This window comes from Empidonax traillii, unplaced genomic scaffold (genome assembly GCF_003031625.1).
Source record: "Empidonax traillii isolate 1590-97213 ecotype Southwest subspecies unplaced genomic scaffold, ASM303162v1 scaffold235:size1242204, whole genome shotgun sequence".
In the NCBI taxonomy this organism is placed as follows: Eukaryota; Metazoa; Chordata; class Aves; order Passeriformes; family Tyrannidae; genus Empidonax; species Empidonax traillii.
The window spans coordinates 356,100-375,058 of NW_020955428.1; the positions used below are offsets into that span (position 1 = coordinate 356,100).

Consider the following 18,959-nt stretch of genomic DNA (forward strand, 5'->3'; position numbering starts at 1 on the left):
ACTGTGGGAAAGACACCACACAGATTGTTCCAGTGCCATCTTCTCCCTTCCCAGTCATTATCACTACTTCAGTTCTGCCAGTTCCCACCCCTCTGCCATGGTGTCAGCTGCAGAGCTGAGTGAGGATCCTCTAAAACTGGATGTTGGCACCAAAGCAATGGACTTTTTAAATGCTCTCTACAAATCTTTTAGGTCCACTGATAAACAGGCTTAATTTCTAAAATATTTTGGTTATTTAATCTAGTGTTTTTCTAGCAACTTTTGAGATTCATTCTTGAAGTCAGTTGGGACTCTCTCTGGCTCTCAAAAGGTCTAGAGACATTAAAGGAGATTTAATTTAAAATACATTTGTTTAATATATTCCCCATCTCTGAACTTTGTCAGACTGATATTTCAGCAAAATTCCAGCAAAACAAGCCCGGGCCACAGATTCCAAGATAATTGACTTTGATACATTATTTTCCTAAAAAGATTAAAAAAAAAAAAAAAAAAAAAGAAGCAGACTAGAAGACCACCATGCCAGAAGCCCCTCTACAGGCAGACCATTCCTGCAGCCACACCCAGGAACCAGGCAGGAACCCAGACTGGGTCCTCTGCTTGAAATGGACTGAAGCCGAGTGTGAAAGACGCTCCAAAGGCAGGTTCTGGAGGTGCCTGCGGTGGAGCTGAGGGCACTACCTGGGGGAAGAAGTGCTCAGTTGAACAAAGCACTATCAGAGCTACCACGCAGGCAGGATGCGATGCCTTTGGAACCACTGTCATAAAATCAGTGCCAAAATCTTGAGATATCTGGACCAACATGGGCTGGTCAGTCTGTCACTGAGGGTTGACAGAGAGACCCTTCTCTTCAGAAGGTGGCTTACCTCCCTCAGAAAATTGCAGAGCAGTGAGACATCAGAGTCGTGAGACATCAGAGTCATGAGATACGAGTTCAGTTTAAAAATGGTCATTTGAGAAAACCTTTCCCCAGCAGTAGGACAAGAGGGCACGGTCTTAAGATCTGCCAGGGGAGGTTTAGGGTTGGATATTAGGAAGAAATTTTTTACAGAGAGAGTAATCAGACACTGGAATGGGCTGCCCGTTGGATTCAGTGTCCCTGGAGGTTTTGAAGATGAGACTGAATGTGGCACTTAGTGCCATGGCCTAGTAACCACAGCGGTGTTGCATCAAGGGTTGGACTTGATGATCTTGGAGGTCTTTTCCAACCAGGTTGATTCTATGATCCTCCACTACACCATTAGGAGAGCAATCCTCAGGAGAGTACCTGTTACCATGTCTCCTCGAGCAGGTTTAGCCCAGTCCACAATGACAAAGGAATGACAACCTTCAACTGCCACAACAGTGATGTTGTGAGGGGCTTTCAGGGGACGTTGATCTTTCTCTCTGAAGTCATTAGGGATGATTTCATCAAGGCTGTCCACTTGGAAGTGCTCCAGGGCCTCTGTCAAGGAGCAGGGGGCTGCTGGATCTTTACTGAGATAGGTCACATAAGGAGCTGGAAAAGACAAGGAAGGGTGGCATTTAGTTAACAGTTTGTAGGTACCACAGAGTAGCACATAGGCTGTCAATTTCTTGAAAAGAAGATAGTCAAGTTTTGTGATGCATTTTAAAATTCCTCCCCTTCCAGCCCAGACACTGCTGCCAACAAAGCGTGACTCACAGTGAATATGACTGATGAGCAGGGGGAATGGGATGCCAGTATTCAGGTCTACTCCACACTCACAATTGTACAAAATTATGCAAAGACAGAAGGATTTATTTGCTAGAAGACGCAGAAGGAGCAGTCTGACTGCAAGACTCCACACACTACCTCCAGTTGCTCTGGAAGGTAGGATGAAAATGACACCCAAACTCTGATTTTCCAGACATGGGATCAGATCCCTGACAGGGCCTTCGATCATCTAAGACTTTACAGGTGGGTTGGTTCTTACACAAAAAATTTGAAACTGGAGTGAAACAACAAAGGCAATATGAAGATTAATTCCAAGGTGAAGTCCAACCAGGTTAAATGTATTGTTGCTGTGGTCCCCTGGGTACTAAGGGACCAGGAGTCATGAGTCCTTATCTTCCAGGCATGTGCTCCCAACCTGTAATTTCTATTTTTAAAAGCTTTATTCTGACTGGAATTGCACTTCACTTCAGGAAAAGATTAAATCATCTTTTTATTGCCTTGAAAGTCACCGTAACATTCAAAGTAAGGACTATAAAACTTCCTTGGAAATGTTTATTCAGTTGCAATAATACAATTCATTGAAATGGTAATATTATTTCCCTAGTGCCTTGAAATGTTCATAAACCAACGTTTCTGGGTTTATCTTACTGGATTTCATGCCCTAAAGGAATTTTTTCCAGATCTTGCAACGAAGTTAAATTTAGCCAAATGAATCAAGAAGCACTGTCAGTGAGAGAGCCGAATAGAAACATCATGAAATTGTTTGGACAGGGAAACTGAAGATGCACTGGAAAAAGTCCTGGCATATGTAAAAAAAAATTTTTACTGCAGCAGCAGAGTTCCACTCTAAGCCGCGTGAAGCTTGTGGATATTGGAAGGGAAGGCAACGCATGGATTAAAGATGATTCTCCATCCCCTGAACTCCCGTCTGAAATGCCAGGTGAGTCAGCAGCTGATCTGACCTCAGTTCAAGTTCCAGAGGTATGTAAAGGGCTGCAGGGGGTATCACCAGTCTGGGGCGTAGGCTGGAACGCAGTGCCCTACAATCTCCAAATCCCTCTGTTCTGCCCCGCAGCTGCTTCTCTGACAAAGGAGAGAAGCTCTGAAGTCAGTGCTGCAACACCAACCTCCACACCTGAATAGCTTGTGTACACAGGAGACAGCTTCATGGCTCATGTAATGTATTGGGGGTTCCTACACCAAATTCCTTCTACAAAGCAAACGTACAAATAGCAAAATCAAATTTATCTCTATTGGATTTATTTTTTGGAAAGTTCACATCCAAAATAGCCTTCGTTCCTGAACTTTGAAGCACATCTTTGACATACATGCTTGTGCAAGGTGGATGAAATCACTGGGGTTGCATGGGTCAGTGGAAAAGAATAAAGCTCCCCAGAGGAAGACTCAAACCTACATGGAGACTTGCACTGCTTGAACTACGGGTGTGAAGTTTGGTGCAGTTAAGCTGAACAAAGCACTGGAATAGACACTCGCTCGCTTACTGACTTCATCTAGACTGAATATGATGCAAAGCACAAAGCAGAGCATTCACACTGAAAGAGTACAAAAAGGTTTTTACAATAGTGGTGTGGCCCCACAGGTAGAAATGCAAGCATCGAAGCAAGGAACAAGATACTGCTCTTTGGGCTTCTGAGATGGCAATCCTTAAAAGGACCACACACAAGTCTGTTGGATATGTCTGCACAATGGTCTCAGCTTAAGGGCTGATCTTGCTAGAATAAGAATTCTTTGCAGCACAAGTAGTAAGCTACATAAACCCAAGGGCATCCTTACCAGTGAACCGTTTCTTTCCAGCGATATCATATTCTGACATAGGGCCAGTGCCAACAACACTAGTCTCGGGATAGACAACTTCCAATTCTGTTGTTGTAGAAGCAGTGGTGGTGGTTACAGTGGTGGTGGTTGGCGGCAAAGTGCTCTCAAAAAACTCGTAGTCTTCAGAGGAAACATAAGATAAAAATGTTAGCATGCTTCAACTCCAAGGAAAGAAGACAGAAAAAAACCCAGACCCAAACATGCCACTTTCAACAGACTTTTACAGTTAAACAGTACCATCATCATATATCACATATGCCTCTGGAGTTGCTGTTGTATCCGAATCCAGTCCAGAGAACGTATCTACTGAAGGAAAAAGAAAAAAATGCTTTAAGAATTCAATAAATTACTTCTAGAATAAAGTTTAAAATAAAAATATTTAGCCAGGTAATTTGTAAAGAAGTAAGATAACTGCTTAGTTTCCAAATAACACAGTGACAGTCCGTTCTTCGTATTTAGAATAACAGATGAGCAGTTAAATGCAGTAGCCAGGAGTTTCACTGGGGACAATGGGTTCAGGGCTGCTACTCAAAACCGAGAGTAATGCACCTTCCAGGAGCTCTGCCCCAGGCTGCAATGGCTCTAGAGCAAAGGTAGGCTGCCAACAAATACGTAACACTCATGTCAGGATTTGAAAATATTTTAGTCTCAAGAGCAGCAAATGTGAAAACATTATATAACCAAAAAACAACCAAGCAATTAAAATACTTCTGTCCAGATATATTTGTGGAGGTATAAAAAAAAAAATAAGCAACCCACAGGGCCATGACATTTACAGACTGTGTCAATGCTTGCAAGTAATGAAGCCCTAAAGAAATTGATTTGTAGAATGAAGCACTTCGGGCTGGATTTTCTGGGGTTTTACTTTGCACTAGCTCTAGTCTGATCCTGCAGAATGAAGGCCCATTACAGACTGGACCACATACATGTAATCCTGAAGCACTGCTTCTGCTTTAGTTTCATCCAATAGGAATTCAGTTTGTGCATACCAAGATTGCTCCATGATGCAAATGAAAGCATAGCAAGAATGGATGATTATGAGGTGCACATCAAAAACACACTCCTAATCTACTCCAAAAATAATGAAAATGCATGAAAAGACTTCAGAGATGCCTATTCCTTCATATTATCTCAGTATCTCTTTAGGTCATGAATCCAGCACCAGATACATCAATCATCAAGTACCTCATCTGTTGAATCCTGGAGACTTTCCTGCACACTCAAAGAGAAACATTTCTCTATATGTTATTCAGGGAAGTCGAAGAGTATACAAAGCTCAGAATAGTCATAAAAAGCCATGCAAGCAAAGCTAAAGCACTGTGGTGGAACCCACTGCAGGTACCATCAGAAGTCTTCAATGAAATGCTGGGAGTGGCCAGTGTGTGAACAAAGACAAGAGAGAGACAGCTTTGACCTTAGGACACTTCACATAATTTGGTAATGTAACACTCGATATGAAAGCAATAGTGTTATTTTTACTAAGCCAGTAATACAAAAAATGCAAAATTTCAATTTCCAATGTTAAATAGTTCGCAAATATAATCTGAATTACACATTTTCATTTTGCAGATTTTTTTTTTGTTTAGAACCAACAATAATTGTATAAGACTGCTTTTTTTCTCCTACAATAATTTTCTTTTAAATCTGTAGTGTGATTTCAATGCCAAAATAAGCTTTGAAAACACAGGAAATGGGTTCATCCTTGTCAGACTTTCATATATCAGAAATGGACATTTTCTCATGGTAGACTTCTGCAGCCACTCTTCTGGAGATGATCTCCTTGGAAGTCACTTGACTTCTCTGAGGGTAGTCAGTCACAAAGTAGTTCTGCAGATCTCATCACAGTTGACCACCATCAATCAACGGTTATAATGTATGCACTCACCTTTATGTGACTAAATCCAAGTAAACAAGAGGATCAGATATGCAGAAATTTGAAATCCTTCATGGCCAGATTTCAGCTCATTCACATGTATTAGCTAGTCAGTCTTTCTTTCACCTACGTACAATCCAGCAAAGCCAAATTTGATTTTCTATTTTTGTACTCAACTTCACTGTCTGTGCTTATTTAGCATTAGCTGTGGCATTGGTGACAATAGGGGTACTTCCCAAAAGACCTCTCATTGTATAATTTTCTGTACATACACCAGCTGCAGTTCTGCAGCTTGCTCCATCGCCCTTCACTGAAGCTCTTTTGAGTGAACCCTGCCTGTAACAAATGAGGCCAAGTTTTCCTATGGCCACTTGCCACAGCTCTTGACATCTATAAAGACAGCAGACCGTCCATCCATCCCTTGATTTTATCACGTGTAGCACGTGGTTAAGTTTCCATCTGTTTTTTTCTTTGTGAGTTTATGAATATAGTTTAGCTGATTGATTTCACTGGCAAATCGCGCTTGTGTGGCCAAACTCCTCCTTGAAAGTTAGAGGCTGCTGAATCTAGTGAAAGACTGACAAGAAATTCTGCTGGGTTGAGCAGAAAAGTAAGAGAATAAGAGAATTTGCCAAAGCTTGAGTAGAATATTTGGCGGCAGGTTTTGGCACTTGCAGCCGCTGGCTGTTTGTGAGTAAAGCACTTAGCAACAAATATCAAGCTTTGGCAGAAAGAGTATTTCACTAAATGATCTGGAATAATTTACAGACTTAGATTAAAGGGAAAGACAAGATAAAAACATAATTTGGAAATGGTCAAGTAAAAACTGCATTAATTGTTTTGATAATTCGAGTAGTAGTTGTTTATCGCTCTTGAAATATACACTTCACTTGTTAAACAAAACCATCCATCATTAAATAAATACAACAACAATGATTTATTTTCAAGCAACTTCCTCTGTGGAACAGGCAGGCTGTTTTGCTATGTTCATCAAATCTTCAGGCAGGTCATTAGGATTAAAAGAAAACTAAAAAAAATTAGACTCTTCAGAGAAGCTTTCAAACTGCCAAATAGAGACTAATACTGTTCCAGCTATATACCAGGCAAGAACCAGAAATCCAGTACCATCTTGTCCTTTCAGTCTTCCACTGTGATGTATTTGCAGACATACTGTCAAAATGCCAGGCAGTTTATAAGTGACTTAAGGGCCATTTTCATTGAACATGCAGCCTGAGTGAAAACTTTGGTTTTATACATGCCTCTACAAAGTTCAAGGATTCAGCAAGCTCATCTGGTAGAAGGCAAAAAACCCATACAGAATGTTTTTAAATGTTCATAGAATCACACGAAAGTTCCCTAGACCACAGCCCACAATTCTGCTAAAAGTAATACTGCAAAGCTTTTTGTTGCTCAGCTTCTGGAGCCTACATTCAGCTTAAGCCCAGCCATATTTCATGAATTCTTATTGTTCTTACAATGTGTATTCTCAGAAGAGGTCCTCCAAGTAACAAACAGTGCAGGCCAAAGAGAGGAAATATTACATAATATAATCAATATTTAAGATTAGCAAAAGGAGCTGGGGGTGTGGGAGGGACTTTACTCAAAATTAGGGCTCCCCTTAGGCAAATATGAAATTACGGGAGTGACCATATATAATAACAATATTTGTAACACTTTCGTAAATACAGTTAAGAACTATGAAAGCACCAAAGGGAAGAGTAAAAATCTTCACAGAAATATATAACTAGGATGGTCATCTTACATAAATATTAACATCATAACTCATTGTAGTTCCCTCTGCACAAGGCAGTGATATCTCTGGCTCGTTACCCAGGGCAGCTGGTAAGGGAATTTTGTTTTCTGCTTCTGAGATCCTCTCCAAAGATTCCACCCTTAGACCCACTGTGAGTTGCTGAAACCACATCTTTCCATATTGCTGCACTCTTCAAAGTGATCATTCACCTTCCTAGGCAATGGTTACAGGACCTACTTGTAAGTCTACTGTGGCTTAAGAGATCCAGGTGTATGGGGGAAAGGTAAAGGGGTCTCACTACACCTTACAACTGGCTACTGCCGCTGGCAGATGTCTGATGGTCAACATGCTGTTTAAATTAGTAGACTGAGCTGGGGATTACCTACAAATGAGAAGGGTAAGGGTATGAGGCTCCCTGATCTGGTTTTGCAAAATAAGCAGCTAACTGGTTTGCAGTGCAACATTCAGGTGGGGAAAGCATAAAATATAGTAGGGAACAGGCTCAGCACCCAAAGACTCTAGTGCATTTATATGTGTTTACTTTGGATTTGAGTTTGGCACCACATCCTAAGCTTGTATAACTGCAGCAGGGGAAAAGTGACATGCACTGACACTGGTTTGTACGTTCAGATTCTAAAGAAATTAGTGTACAACTTTCTGCCCTATCCGTGCAGATCAAAGGTTGACTTTCACCAGCTTCATCTGGGCTGTGCTGCATTCCTGATAGACAATCTCTATCTCCAAGGGCTGGCAGGAGAACAAGAATCTCACTTTGCAAATGCTGGTTCCAGAACAGTTCAGAAGAGAGACTTTTCAGAATTCATTGTGATAAATGAACACAAAATAGACAAAATCTATGGTGTTTCCAGGTCCTTCCCTGGCCTGTAAAGGAGTGAGAAAACCTCATATATGAGTACTTTGATCACAGAACTACTGTCTGTATTTGTGCTCCTTTGAGTCATTACACATGTTAGGAGTGGATCTCACACAAAGTAAGAAATCTGCTGAAAACAATGCATTTCCACAGAAAAATTCAGCTTTAAGGGAAGTTGTAATTTTCCAATGAAAAACCATTTAACACCCAAACCTTTCTTCATTTGCTCTAATCTCAGCTCCTACCTTATCAAATGGACCAAAGCCTTCAGAGGCAGATTCTTTCCCATTTTACATCTGAGTAACTGCGCTGTACAAATAGCACAGACAAGGAAATCAAAAAAGCACAAAAGGAAATTACCTTCTGCATTGCACTCTGGCAGGCCATTGAACCCCAACAGCAAGTTGCCTTCATCATCATACTGTCCATAGGTGCCTGGAGGACAGGTTGGGATTGGTTTCTCAGTGGGTGGGTCAGTGGTGGTTGGTTCAGGAGTGGTGGTGGTGGTTGTAGCAACAGTTGTTGTAGTGGTCGTAGTAGTTGTTGTGGTAGTTGTTGTAGGTATTGTTGTAGTAGTAGTTGAGGGAGTGGTTGTTTTCTTAACCATTTCAAGACCAATCAGAGGCTTTCCTCCAAGGCTTATTATTGGTTTATCTTGTGCACTCGCTACAGGTTTACTGAATCTGCCATGTCCAAACAAAGGTAATCCATCAGGACTCACCATTGGGGCACCCTTTTCATCTAGGAGAGACAACCAAAACTGAAAAATCTCACCATTAATCCGTTTCAGGCCTACAGCAAGGTGTTTTATCACAGTAGATACCACAAGAGCACTGACACTGTGAATACAGCTTCCTGCAACTAAACTGACAGAGAAGGAGGGTGTTATCTAGGAAACAGCCATGGCTAAGGAAGCTGGAAAATTATTCAGAAGAACCTCAGATAAACCACAGTGGTGGTCACTTATTTTTCAGCTGTTTGATAAACACTCTAAGGACGTTTCACTTGAGAATCACAATATGCAGACAATGCATTTAATCTAAGTCACTCTCATAACTGTTGATGAAAGGTATAATGAATCTATATTCTGCTCCTTAATGTCAAATGTGTAAGGCAAAACTGAGATAAGCTGGTGAGATGCTGTCACTGCAGATAAACTTGTGAGACAGATTCTGGATACTGCAAATATTCATAACAGAACAGCCTCTGAATTGGTATTCAAGAGATCTATACAGATGGACTGACATGCAAACAGCGGTGCTTTCAGAGATCACACACAGAGTTTCTTACTATTTGCAGTCAGTTTCAGATGAAAAAATAAAATAAACACACACATATAGCTGGTACAGTGCTAGCAGTGGGAAATAATTATTTTTATGTATACAAAGATATAAACAATCATCAATCCTTATTCTGGCTAAGTTCTGCATTTCTTTATAATGTTGATACAAGTAAGATGGACTTGAGAAATTCTTGCTGCCTTATACTCTGAAGCCCCACAGAATGCCCCAAAGCCTCCCCAAGTCCTGCAGTGTGCTGACTGCGTGATGGAAATCTGAGTTACAAGCAATTCCAAATGGCTTGCATGAGACCTGAAGCAGTCAACAGTTTAAAGACTTGTACTGTGGGTACAAAAGCTGTATATGTTTTTTCTGTAAGAAGGAAGTTGTAACTTACCAACAATCGTACGTCCATCTCCTCCTAATTTCACTCGGAGAGGATTGCCTTGGGAATCTTGGAGGTATTTTCCTTCAGCATTTAACACTAGCCCTCGGTCAAGGTCTACAATCTAAAAGCAATAGATGGACTCAATTTTAGCTAGCACAAGAGGAGGTGAAATGAAATGTCACAGCAAAAGAAATCCTGGGGAAATTTATACACAGGGCCTTTAAGATTCACTAATTGATAGTAATCACTGAAAAATAACAGCTGAAGGAAGCAAATTCCAAGCAAGTCTCTGGGCTCCAGAGCTGTACAACCATATTCATACCACCTAATGTAGCTCTCAGGTGCAAAGGAGCAATTCCCTTGATTTTCTTGGGCTGCACGACTCCTAAGGTGGATTCCTGTAATTCCAGTATGACCCTGAATCCTTGTGAAGATGGGATTTAAAAGTATGCCTACTAACCACCAAAAAAGGAAAAATTAAACTAGTTAATTTATATTGAAATAGAAATGAAAACAAGGTAGCTCAGATTTTAATTAGGTCAGCAGACTGAAGAAAAGCCTCTGTCTCATAAAACAAATGTGTCTGGGAGCTTGGATTGAATTCAAGAGCTAACTGCAGTTAAAATCCAGTCCTTGTTGCTATTTCAACCCAAAAGGGCTTAACTGTATGCTATTTTAACCCGAGGTAACAGACACTGAGCCACAAAACACAAAAATGCAAAAGGTGTTAAGTGCTGGGAGGAAACTGGGAAGAGGACATGGGCAACAGATCCAGGTTGGCAAGAGAGACTTACATCTGGTGCTGAGGAAAAGACTGCAGCAGGAAGGACAGCAGATCATGAGATCAGTCTCTGAAGCCCTCCAGGCCCTAGATTTGGCATAGGTCCTCTTGCTTTACAAGGTGTTTGCCCTGCTTGCAGCAATGCCTTCCTCTCAAGAGACAGAGAGAGATGCCCCACGGCCACTCAAGGACCTTTCTTGCTCACTTTCTGGAGTCTATTTAAAGGGCTTTGATCATGGTTTTCAAAATGCCTCCCTTGAACGTGACACACCTGATGCATTTTTATGTTTCTCTATGCAAATGGTAAGACTGAAGTGGCCACAAAATAAAAGTCTTTATGTGTCACACCATGCGTGAGCAGCTGTGCTGATGCCAGGGAGGCTGACCACAGTCTCCTACTGCTCAGCATTTGGGCTAACATGCAGGAAGCACCAGTTCCTTCCCTGCTTTCCTTCGTTATAAATTCATCGGAAAGGATTTTAAAAGACAAGGTCTGAGCATGTAGGCAGCTCATGGGGCTTTCCTATCAGTGGCATCTGAGCTCTTCTGCAAATACCTCTGGAAAGAGGTATTTGAATGTCTGTGAGAATGGCAAAAAACTTAAAGATACCTACGTATGTGCATTTAAAGCATCGTGACACTTATTGAGTAACTTTATATTTCAATACTCTTGCTCACAAGCTTCTACCCGAAGCATGAGTCTGGAAGAAGCATTGCTGAACACATCTTTCACAGTAGTTATGCTGGGCAGTCCCGACTCACATTGCACAGCAGAGAAGCCCTGAACCACTGGGGAGTGTAAGTCCCACTGACTTTGAAGAAAAAATGTTTCACTAAATCTCTACATTTATGGGAGTAATGTTATAGTTGAAAATTGGAGCCATCAGGCTTTAAATCCAACATTTAAAATGTTAAAATAACAAAATCCAGAATTTTTCAGTAGATTTCAGTGGAACACTGGAAACTAGACCACTAAGTATAACTTCACTTCACAGCTTCATTGACTGAAGGTACTGCTTGCCTGTCTTTTCTTAATGAAAATATAAGTACTATAAAGGGCCAAAGCATCTTGAATTTGGAGAGAAGGTCACCCTACCCACTTTGTTCCTTGAGGGCCATTGATTACTTTCTGTCCACTTGGTTTTCCATTATTACCAGAGTTTATTTTTCCATTTCCATTTTTTGTTGTAAGATTTGGTCTGCCATTGTAACCTGAAACATAGAAGAAAACACACTATTCTGAAGAAAGCTGTGCAACTTACAAGCCGCATTTTAAATTGCAAATAAAGGCATTTGCTGACTGACCTGAACATAAATGAGAGCAGAAAGAGCCCTCACCACACTCTGCACACCAGGAACTCTATTTCTGCCTGGAGCAACTGTTGTGACACTGTCAGATCCCTGCAGCTTACACAAGCACCTGAAATTGTTTCTTCTTAAAGAGTTTAATCATAGTTTGTCTCTACCATGTTTATTTGGTCTCTTTATTCCCTCTTTTCTTTTTTAAGAAAGCAGGTCAACATTTCTCGATGACACTACAGTCATGAAAATGTTTGTGATATTTGTAAATACTGGAGAAGTGGGATGAGGGAAGAAATCATTATTAAATGCAAACACTTTTTCAATCCTATCCTTACCTATATCCTGTAGTGACAAACTGAAAGAGGAGGGGTTGGAAATTTTCTCTACACCTATTTTTTTTAACCTGCAAAAGGAAGGACTCTCCTGCAGCTGAAAAACCACTGCTGAACAGAAGCACACTCAGGTAAGAGGTGGAGAAGCAGTGGCACTGAGCTGCAGGACCCCAGCTCCAAAACAGAAGCAATTTTCACAGCCTAGCTCAGAGACTTGCCTCCAAAAAAATATAATGAAAACATATACATATATGGACTGGAAACAAATATATTAACTGAACTCTCCTTGGCTATAACTTTGCAATTGCATTGCTAATAGTCAGCTTATACAACCTCCTTACAGAACTGTGTTTTTTTTTCATGCCATACATCTCATCTTCCTCAGCATTATTTAAGGTCTACTCCCATGTTAAAGCTCTTTAAGCTGGTGAACCTCTACTCAATGCTGAGTCTGATTAAAGCACATCAAATGCAATAGCCCAGATGCATGATCCTAATTGTGTAAGAGGGAAACCACATTGAACAAAACGTTGTTATTAAAACACTCAGGTCACTCAATATTATTTTGGATGTTCATGCATCGGAGGGAGAAAAACTATTTCTACTTAGCAAAGTCACTGAGACTGTCTGGGATTCTCCATAGGTCACATGAAGAATTAACAGGTGACACACCTTGATGTGTAGTGGACCCTCTGTTCTACTACCCAGGGTCACCAGATATTCTGCCAGAAAGCAAGTCCATAATTTGGGGTAAATCACAGCTATAAAGGTATTGCATGGTCTGACTGTGACGTACAGATATGAGTAACCCTGAGCTGTCATTTTAAAAAAAGAGAGGAAAGTGGTTTAAAAATTAATTAAAGAAAACATATAATGTCAGGACATCATAAGGAAACCCCTACTGCCTAGACATGGGCAAGGTAGTACTACAGAACCACAGAAGAGGTCTTTTAGCAATCCCCATGATGAAGAGCTATGCATCTGAGAGGTTGTCATATCCTGAGTACAAATGTTCTTTCCATGAGCATTCAGTGAATTCATTGCTCAACAAGAAACATGGCCCTTTTCCCAATGTAGTACCTAACTCTGTCATCTCCTCTGTGGACCATGGGATTCTGTGCAGATCAGACCACAGGACGAAAGGTCTGGGGCACCACATTACACTGATCAGTTAGAATCCTCAAGAACAGGGCTCCCTGAGAACCATCAAAATAAAAAGCAAGATGTTATACTAAATAACTGAATCTGCATTCTGATGGAGGACTTTTCATCTAACTGGTGACCTTAGGAAAAACACAATTAGTGAGAATAGTACAACAAAGACAAGATACCTGGTCTATAAGGAGGTCTGACAAATTGCCGCTGGGAAGGGCTCCGTACCCTGGAGTTCAATAATCGCTGACGAGGAGACAAAGTGGAAGAAGAAACTGTTGGAGAAACAGTGTGTGTGGTGGTAGACACAGGAGAACGTGGCCAGACAAAGCTTGGTTTAGATGGGGTATGCTTTTTAGAAGACTGAGTAATATGTGATGTTATGGCAGAGCTTCCTGGTGATTCAGGAGAAGCCACTTTTAATGTTGAAGTTTTTTCCACCTCTTCCTCTTCAGAATTTACTTTGTGAGGTAGAAGAGTGTCCATAGATTTTCTTTTACTGCTAGTAGTGTCATCGTATGCATTTTTGTTACCTCTAGAAACAGCAGGGGACCATTTTGCTGCCAAAGATGTGGGTTTCTCCTCTACTTCTTTCTGATCATATTCACTGTAATAATCACTCTCTTCATTAGAAACTGACTGACGAGGTTTAGATGAAGAAGATGAAGGAACTTTTTGAGGAAGTTCAGTGTTGGACATTTTTGAGGGCAATACACCATGTTTTTTTTCTGTTTGGGACGCTGTTCTCATAGCAACCCTTGAGCGAGTAGGTAATGAAGGACGAGCTTGTCTCGATGTGGATGACAACCTTGGATTATACTGGTTGTCTTTTGCTGTATCACTGGCAGAACTGGAGTCTGGCTGAATGTGCTTTGGTTTGTAAGAAGGTACCTGAGAACCTGGCTGCGGCTGCTTTGATTGAGATGAAGTTGAACTTCCCTGAGAGAGAGATGAAGGTAATCCCCTAGAAGAGGACACCTCTTTAGGAAACACAGAGTGGCTGCTTGCTTTGTCACTGCCCTCTGTTACATCCTCATCATCATCTTCCTGCAACTCTTCATTACTCTGGGAATAGATGTGAGACGGGAGGCGCCGGCCCCTTGAATGCAGTAAGGAAGAACTGGTTTGTGCCCTCTGTGAAGGCTCTGAGTGGGAGGTCTTCTCCACTGGGAGATGAGAGGGGAATATCTTTCTAGACAAAGACGCACTTGGTTTTGATCGAACAAGTGTTTCTTTTACCTCTTGACTGTCCTGCTCTTCAGGCTTTTGTTTGGAAAGAGAAGATTGCAAAAGAGAATGCTTTTCTGGAGCAGCTGTTCGGCTTTGCTGTTCTTCTGAGTCAAAGTGGGGTGATTTTTCACCATGTGTCTCTCTGAGGTGAGAATCAGAATCGACCTGAGGATTTCTTCTCTTTGAATAGACTGCTGAAGACTGTCTGGAAGAGGGTAGAGAAGGAAATAAAGGATTTTCATCCTGTGAGTCCTCCCTATGATTCTTATCAACATCTTTTCCATTGGATTTGGAACGGGTGGAGGACTGAGAATGAGATGAAGTGTGACCAGAAACAGCAGATCTAGATGAGACTGCCATGGCAGCCAATGTTGAATCCTTCCACGTGTGAGAACTGGAGCTTGAGGATAGCCTTGTTTTCTGTGATCTAGAACTGGGCTGTCCTGCTGTGTCTTCTGCTTCTTCACTGTCAAACTCATTATGGCTATCACGAGCATGGGAACCTGCTGATTTGGACAGACCTAGAGAGCCAGACCTACTGCGATGACCTGTCTCATGAGAGACAGCAGACTGCCGACTTGATGGCAAAGCCAGGCGACTAGGCTCTGAAGTTTTAGAAGATGCTTTCACCAGCATGGGGTCTGGCTTCTCTTCCACATTACCCACAAGATCATTATTTTTGGCAGGCAGAGGATGGGAAGAGGTTTTAGAAGGCATGTTATTGTTGCTTTGCCTCAGTTGCTTTGTTTCATTATCTGTATATTTGGGAACAGATGAGGCAGAAGAATGTTGTGCTGAGGATGGTAACACTGCTGGTGGCTCACGTTTCTCTGTTCTTGTCTGGCGCGACACCTCTGATGCATGGGTTCGAACAGAGGTAAGGACAGGGTGGACTGGACGACCAGGGGACAAGGGTCTAACATTCCTCCTCTGGTCCTGGGCCTTTGGTGGTGATGTTGGAGCTTCTTGGGAGGAATCATGATCATCTGTCACCTCAGTGGACTGGAGATCAGGTTTCAGCTCTCCTGTCTTTCTAGAAGGTAACTGAGATTTACTCAAGACCCCTCGAGTCAAGATTTTATTCTTATATTCAGAAGGAAGATTCTTTTTATCACTAACATTAGGTGAATGAACAGACAATTGCTTAGAAGAAGGTGATGGCCGGGCTTTCGAAACAGAAGAAGTTTGAGAAGATGAGCCAGCATTCTCAGTTTTTTTAGCCTCTGAATTATCTTGCATATTCGTCTTTTGCTGAACAACTGAATCCTCATGGGCATCTAGGGGAAAAAAAAGAAGCGTTTATTCACAATAGAAGATGCACAAAAAACTGACCAAGAGAAGAAACCACCCAGGTAGCAAGAACAAAACAACTTACAAGAATATGAGACAATAACTGTTTCTCTATTAACCAGGTTGTGCAGTACAGCTAAGTTAAATATTGCGTTGTAGAAAGGTACCTATGTGGAATTATTGTATCTTGGGTAAAACTTAGAGCAATTAAACCCAAATATCTAAAAGCAGGGACTGCAACTTTCTTTCAGTGAAACCAAATCTTCAGCAGAGTTTAGTCATATTGATGGCATGGTGCTGCATTATCCCATGTAATGCTGTAGACCCCATTTTTAGTTAGCCCAGCAAATATTCTGAGTAAAATGTTCTAAGTGACTTCCAGGACTTTCAAGCAGGAGTTCTCAGGAATAGGGCAGCCAAAGACCCAAAGCATTGCATTCTTTGGCCTTTGGACAGCAAGAGCACATAGTGTTGCCATGCAGGAAATGGAGTGTGGCATGCACTCATTTAAGATGTTAAAATGTCCATAAGATGTCCTTTTACATGCCGCAGAGTGACAAACACTTATTTGGACACTATGGTCATGAAAAGAACTAATACAAACAGTATTAAGGAAGTAAAATCCCATGGGTTAGATAGAGTGCAGAGGAGTTAAGCTGGTGAGAATTAACACAGCCGGGACTAAGGCAAAAACGGGCAAACTACGCAACTGGTTCCTGGCTTGGTGCTCACCTGCTGGGATGACGACACTGAAGGCTTTAGACTGAGGACCCGGTCCCCTCCTGTTTGCTGCACGAATTTTGAAAATATAGCGCTCCCCGGCCTGAAGACCATCTATTATGGCTGATGTTGTAGCTCCAGAGTAGGTGATGGACTTGGCTCCAAACGGCTTGAGAGCCGGGGCGTATGAAAGAATGTATTCTGAAATGATTTGGCAGACGGTTGGAAGGAGGAAACTGAAAACAATCCTGTTTCCAGCGGACAGACTGTATGGGTAGGATGAATTAGAACGTGCATTACTAAAATTAATACACTAGCAATGCACGCCGAGTCAACAGCTGGAGTATAAAGACATGAGAGAGAGATACATACATATATATGTAGGTAAGTTGAACATTTGTTCATCTTAACAGACAAAACCAAATCACATCAGTGACCTAATGACTGAGACAGAATATGTTAGCTATACCTTTGTAAAAATACATAAGCAACAATGCCCATCAAGGTGAAGTGTCATCAAGAGGAGCCAAATGACATCCATGTGCACTTCCAGAGAAGGTGGGGGGGGGGAATGAGAAAATTATAGCAACAACTCCTGCACCGTTTGGTGTACTGCACCTTTTTTTTGTTGATTTTGGATACCAACTAATAAAGAGGAAAAAAATGAGTTCTGAAAAATATAAGTGCTCTAAATCAGAAATAACAGAGGAAATCTATGAAAAGAAAATGCACTGGAGGCAAAAAACATGTATGAACATTGCCATGAAAATATGCACTGTCCTATGACTTGTGGAAATCTAGTCTGAAAGACTGTGCGACCGCTAGGTAGTGCAGATCGCTATGATCAGAATACCTGTTTTGTTATGGCTCACTAACTATGAGCACATTTTATACTTCCCAAAAATTAGAGAAATTTTGAACTTACTGATTAGCTACCAAGATATTTGCAATGAACAACACATGATCCAGAATATTCTTCCAAAACATAACTTGCTCACAATGTGGACAACACACAACTGCATTGCTGATGGCAGCTATATTCACTCCCAAATAAGAATGTTGAAATGTTTTCTTTTCCACAGAAATTACTTTGAAGAAGAATAAAACTGTGTATTCACATAACTAGCGTTCAAAACATCAGTATTAAAATCACATTACATCATTCATCGCTATTAATTACTTTCTGATCCTAATTTCCAACACAGTCTCAACACAGCTATAATTGCACTGTATTGTAAGACCCTAGTCCTGCAAAAGCAATTCTTCCAGTCCACTGTGGTGAAATTCTACCAGTTCCTAAGGCCATATATTCATTTCTCAGCAGTGCTGGAGCCTGAGGTACATACCCATGAAAACACCAAAGAACTTACTTTAATATTGGAAACAATATTACTGCAGTCAAATATAAATAATTCCAGCAGAGTCTTTGCTTAAAGGAGTTTTGGTTGTAACCTACAGGTAAAAATCATGCCTGGATGATTACTCAGAAAAGATACTTCCACCAGGAAATAAGAGCACTGTGGATTTGCCAAACGGGAGCAATATCACGTCCGTACAACAAAATCAAAATCTGATATACTGGGCTTAACTATAGCCAGGTCCAAACACCATGACAGACAGAGCAAAGCAAGGTCTTGTTGCTACTTAAGAAACTCACCCTGCTCTCACCGCTGAGTTTTGGATTACTGTGATGCCTATGCTCTGTCTTAGCTTTCTGTATTGAGAGAAGTTTCACCCCTATAGGAATAATCATGGGCATGAAGAGGAATCTTTCCATTATACCCCCAAAGACTGCAGGTAAGATCTCAGACATCTGCAGGCTTCGTTTTCTTTTCAAATCCTCTGTAAGAGGTACTGGACAAAACCAGGATTTTGATAATAAATTTCAAGGGTTGCCAGCTTGAAACACAAAAACTGTACACAAAAAACCACAGCAACACCTGAGCAGTCACAGTACCACAAGGAAAAAACTCTAGAGCATAATGGCATCTTTAAAAAGAAGAAAGGCACTTTTTCTGAAAAGGGGCCCATATTCATTGTGTTAAGAAATAAGTCATGCATAGTTCATCAAAATAAAGAAAAAAAAAATCAGTGTTTTATATGCAAATACATTAAATGCTCTCAGTTGAAAAATAAATCAATGTATTAGAAGGCATGGTAAGCTTTGAATCTTTTTTCTTTTCCTCTAAGATATACAGGTGTTGTTTCAATTACAGAGATACTGGTGTAGCTTCGGTAACTCTCAGATAGCTACTGCAGGGACATTTTCTCCCACAATTTTGATATGTGGTATAAATATATAAGGACAGGGTTGAAAAACACAAGGATTAAAAGACAAAAATTCCTGATTACCACGTGTCATCAAAATGACCACGAAGTGCTCATTCAGTGATTTTATTTAGCCAGTAAAAATATCTTGCCATTAATTTAGTTTAAAAATTAGGCCTTTGCTGTAACACTTCATACTCAAGAAAAG

General features: G+C 41.0%; 1 protein-coding gene across 1 annotated transcript in view; it reads right to left on the minus strand.

Moving 5' to 3' along the window:
* Positions 1 to 18,959, minus strand: part of FNDC1 (fibronectin type III domain containing 1) — a 58,447-nt gene that overhangs the window by 15,022 nt on the left and 24,466 nt on the right. Inside the window, exons 8-15 of the mRNA XM_027888219.1 lie at positions 16,496 to 16,684; positions 13,423 to 15,750; positions 11,554 to 11,669; positions 9,686 to 9,797; positions 8,369 to 8,749; positions 3,746 to 3,814; positions 3,467 to 3,628; positions 1,265 to 1,495 (exon numbers count right to left, since the gene is read on the minus strand). Of these exons, the coding sequence (XP_027744020.1) occupies positions 1,265 to 1,495; positions 3,467 to 3,628; positions 3,746 to 3,814; positions 8,369 to 8,749; positions 9,686 to 9,797; positions 11,554 to 11,669; positions 13,423 to 15,750; positions 16,496 to 16,684 (3,588 nt within the window). The remainder of the gene's footprint in view (positions 1 to 1,264; positions 1,496 to 3,466; positions 3,629 to 3,745; positions 3,815 to 8,368; positions 8,750 to 9,685; positions 9,798 to 11,553; positions 11,670 to 13,422; positions 15,751 to 16,495; positions 16,685 to 18,959) is intronic.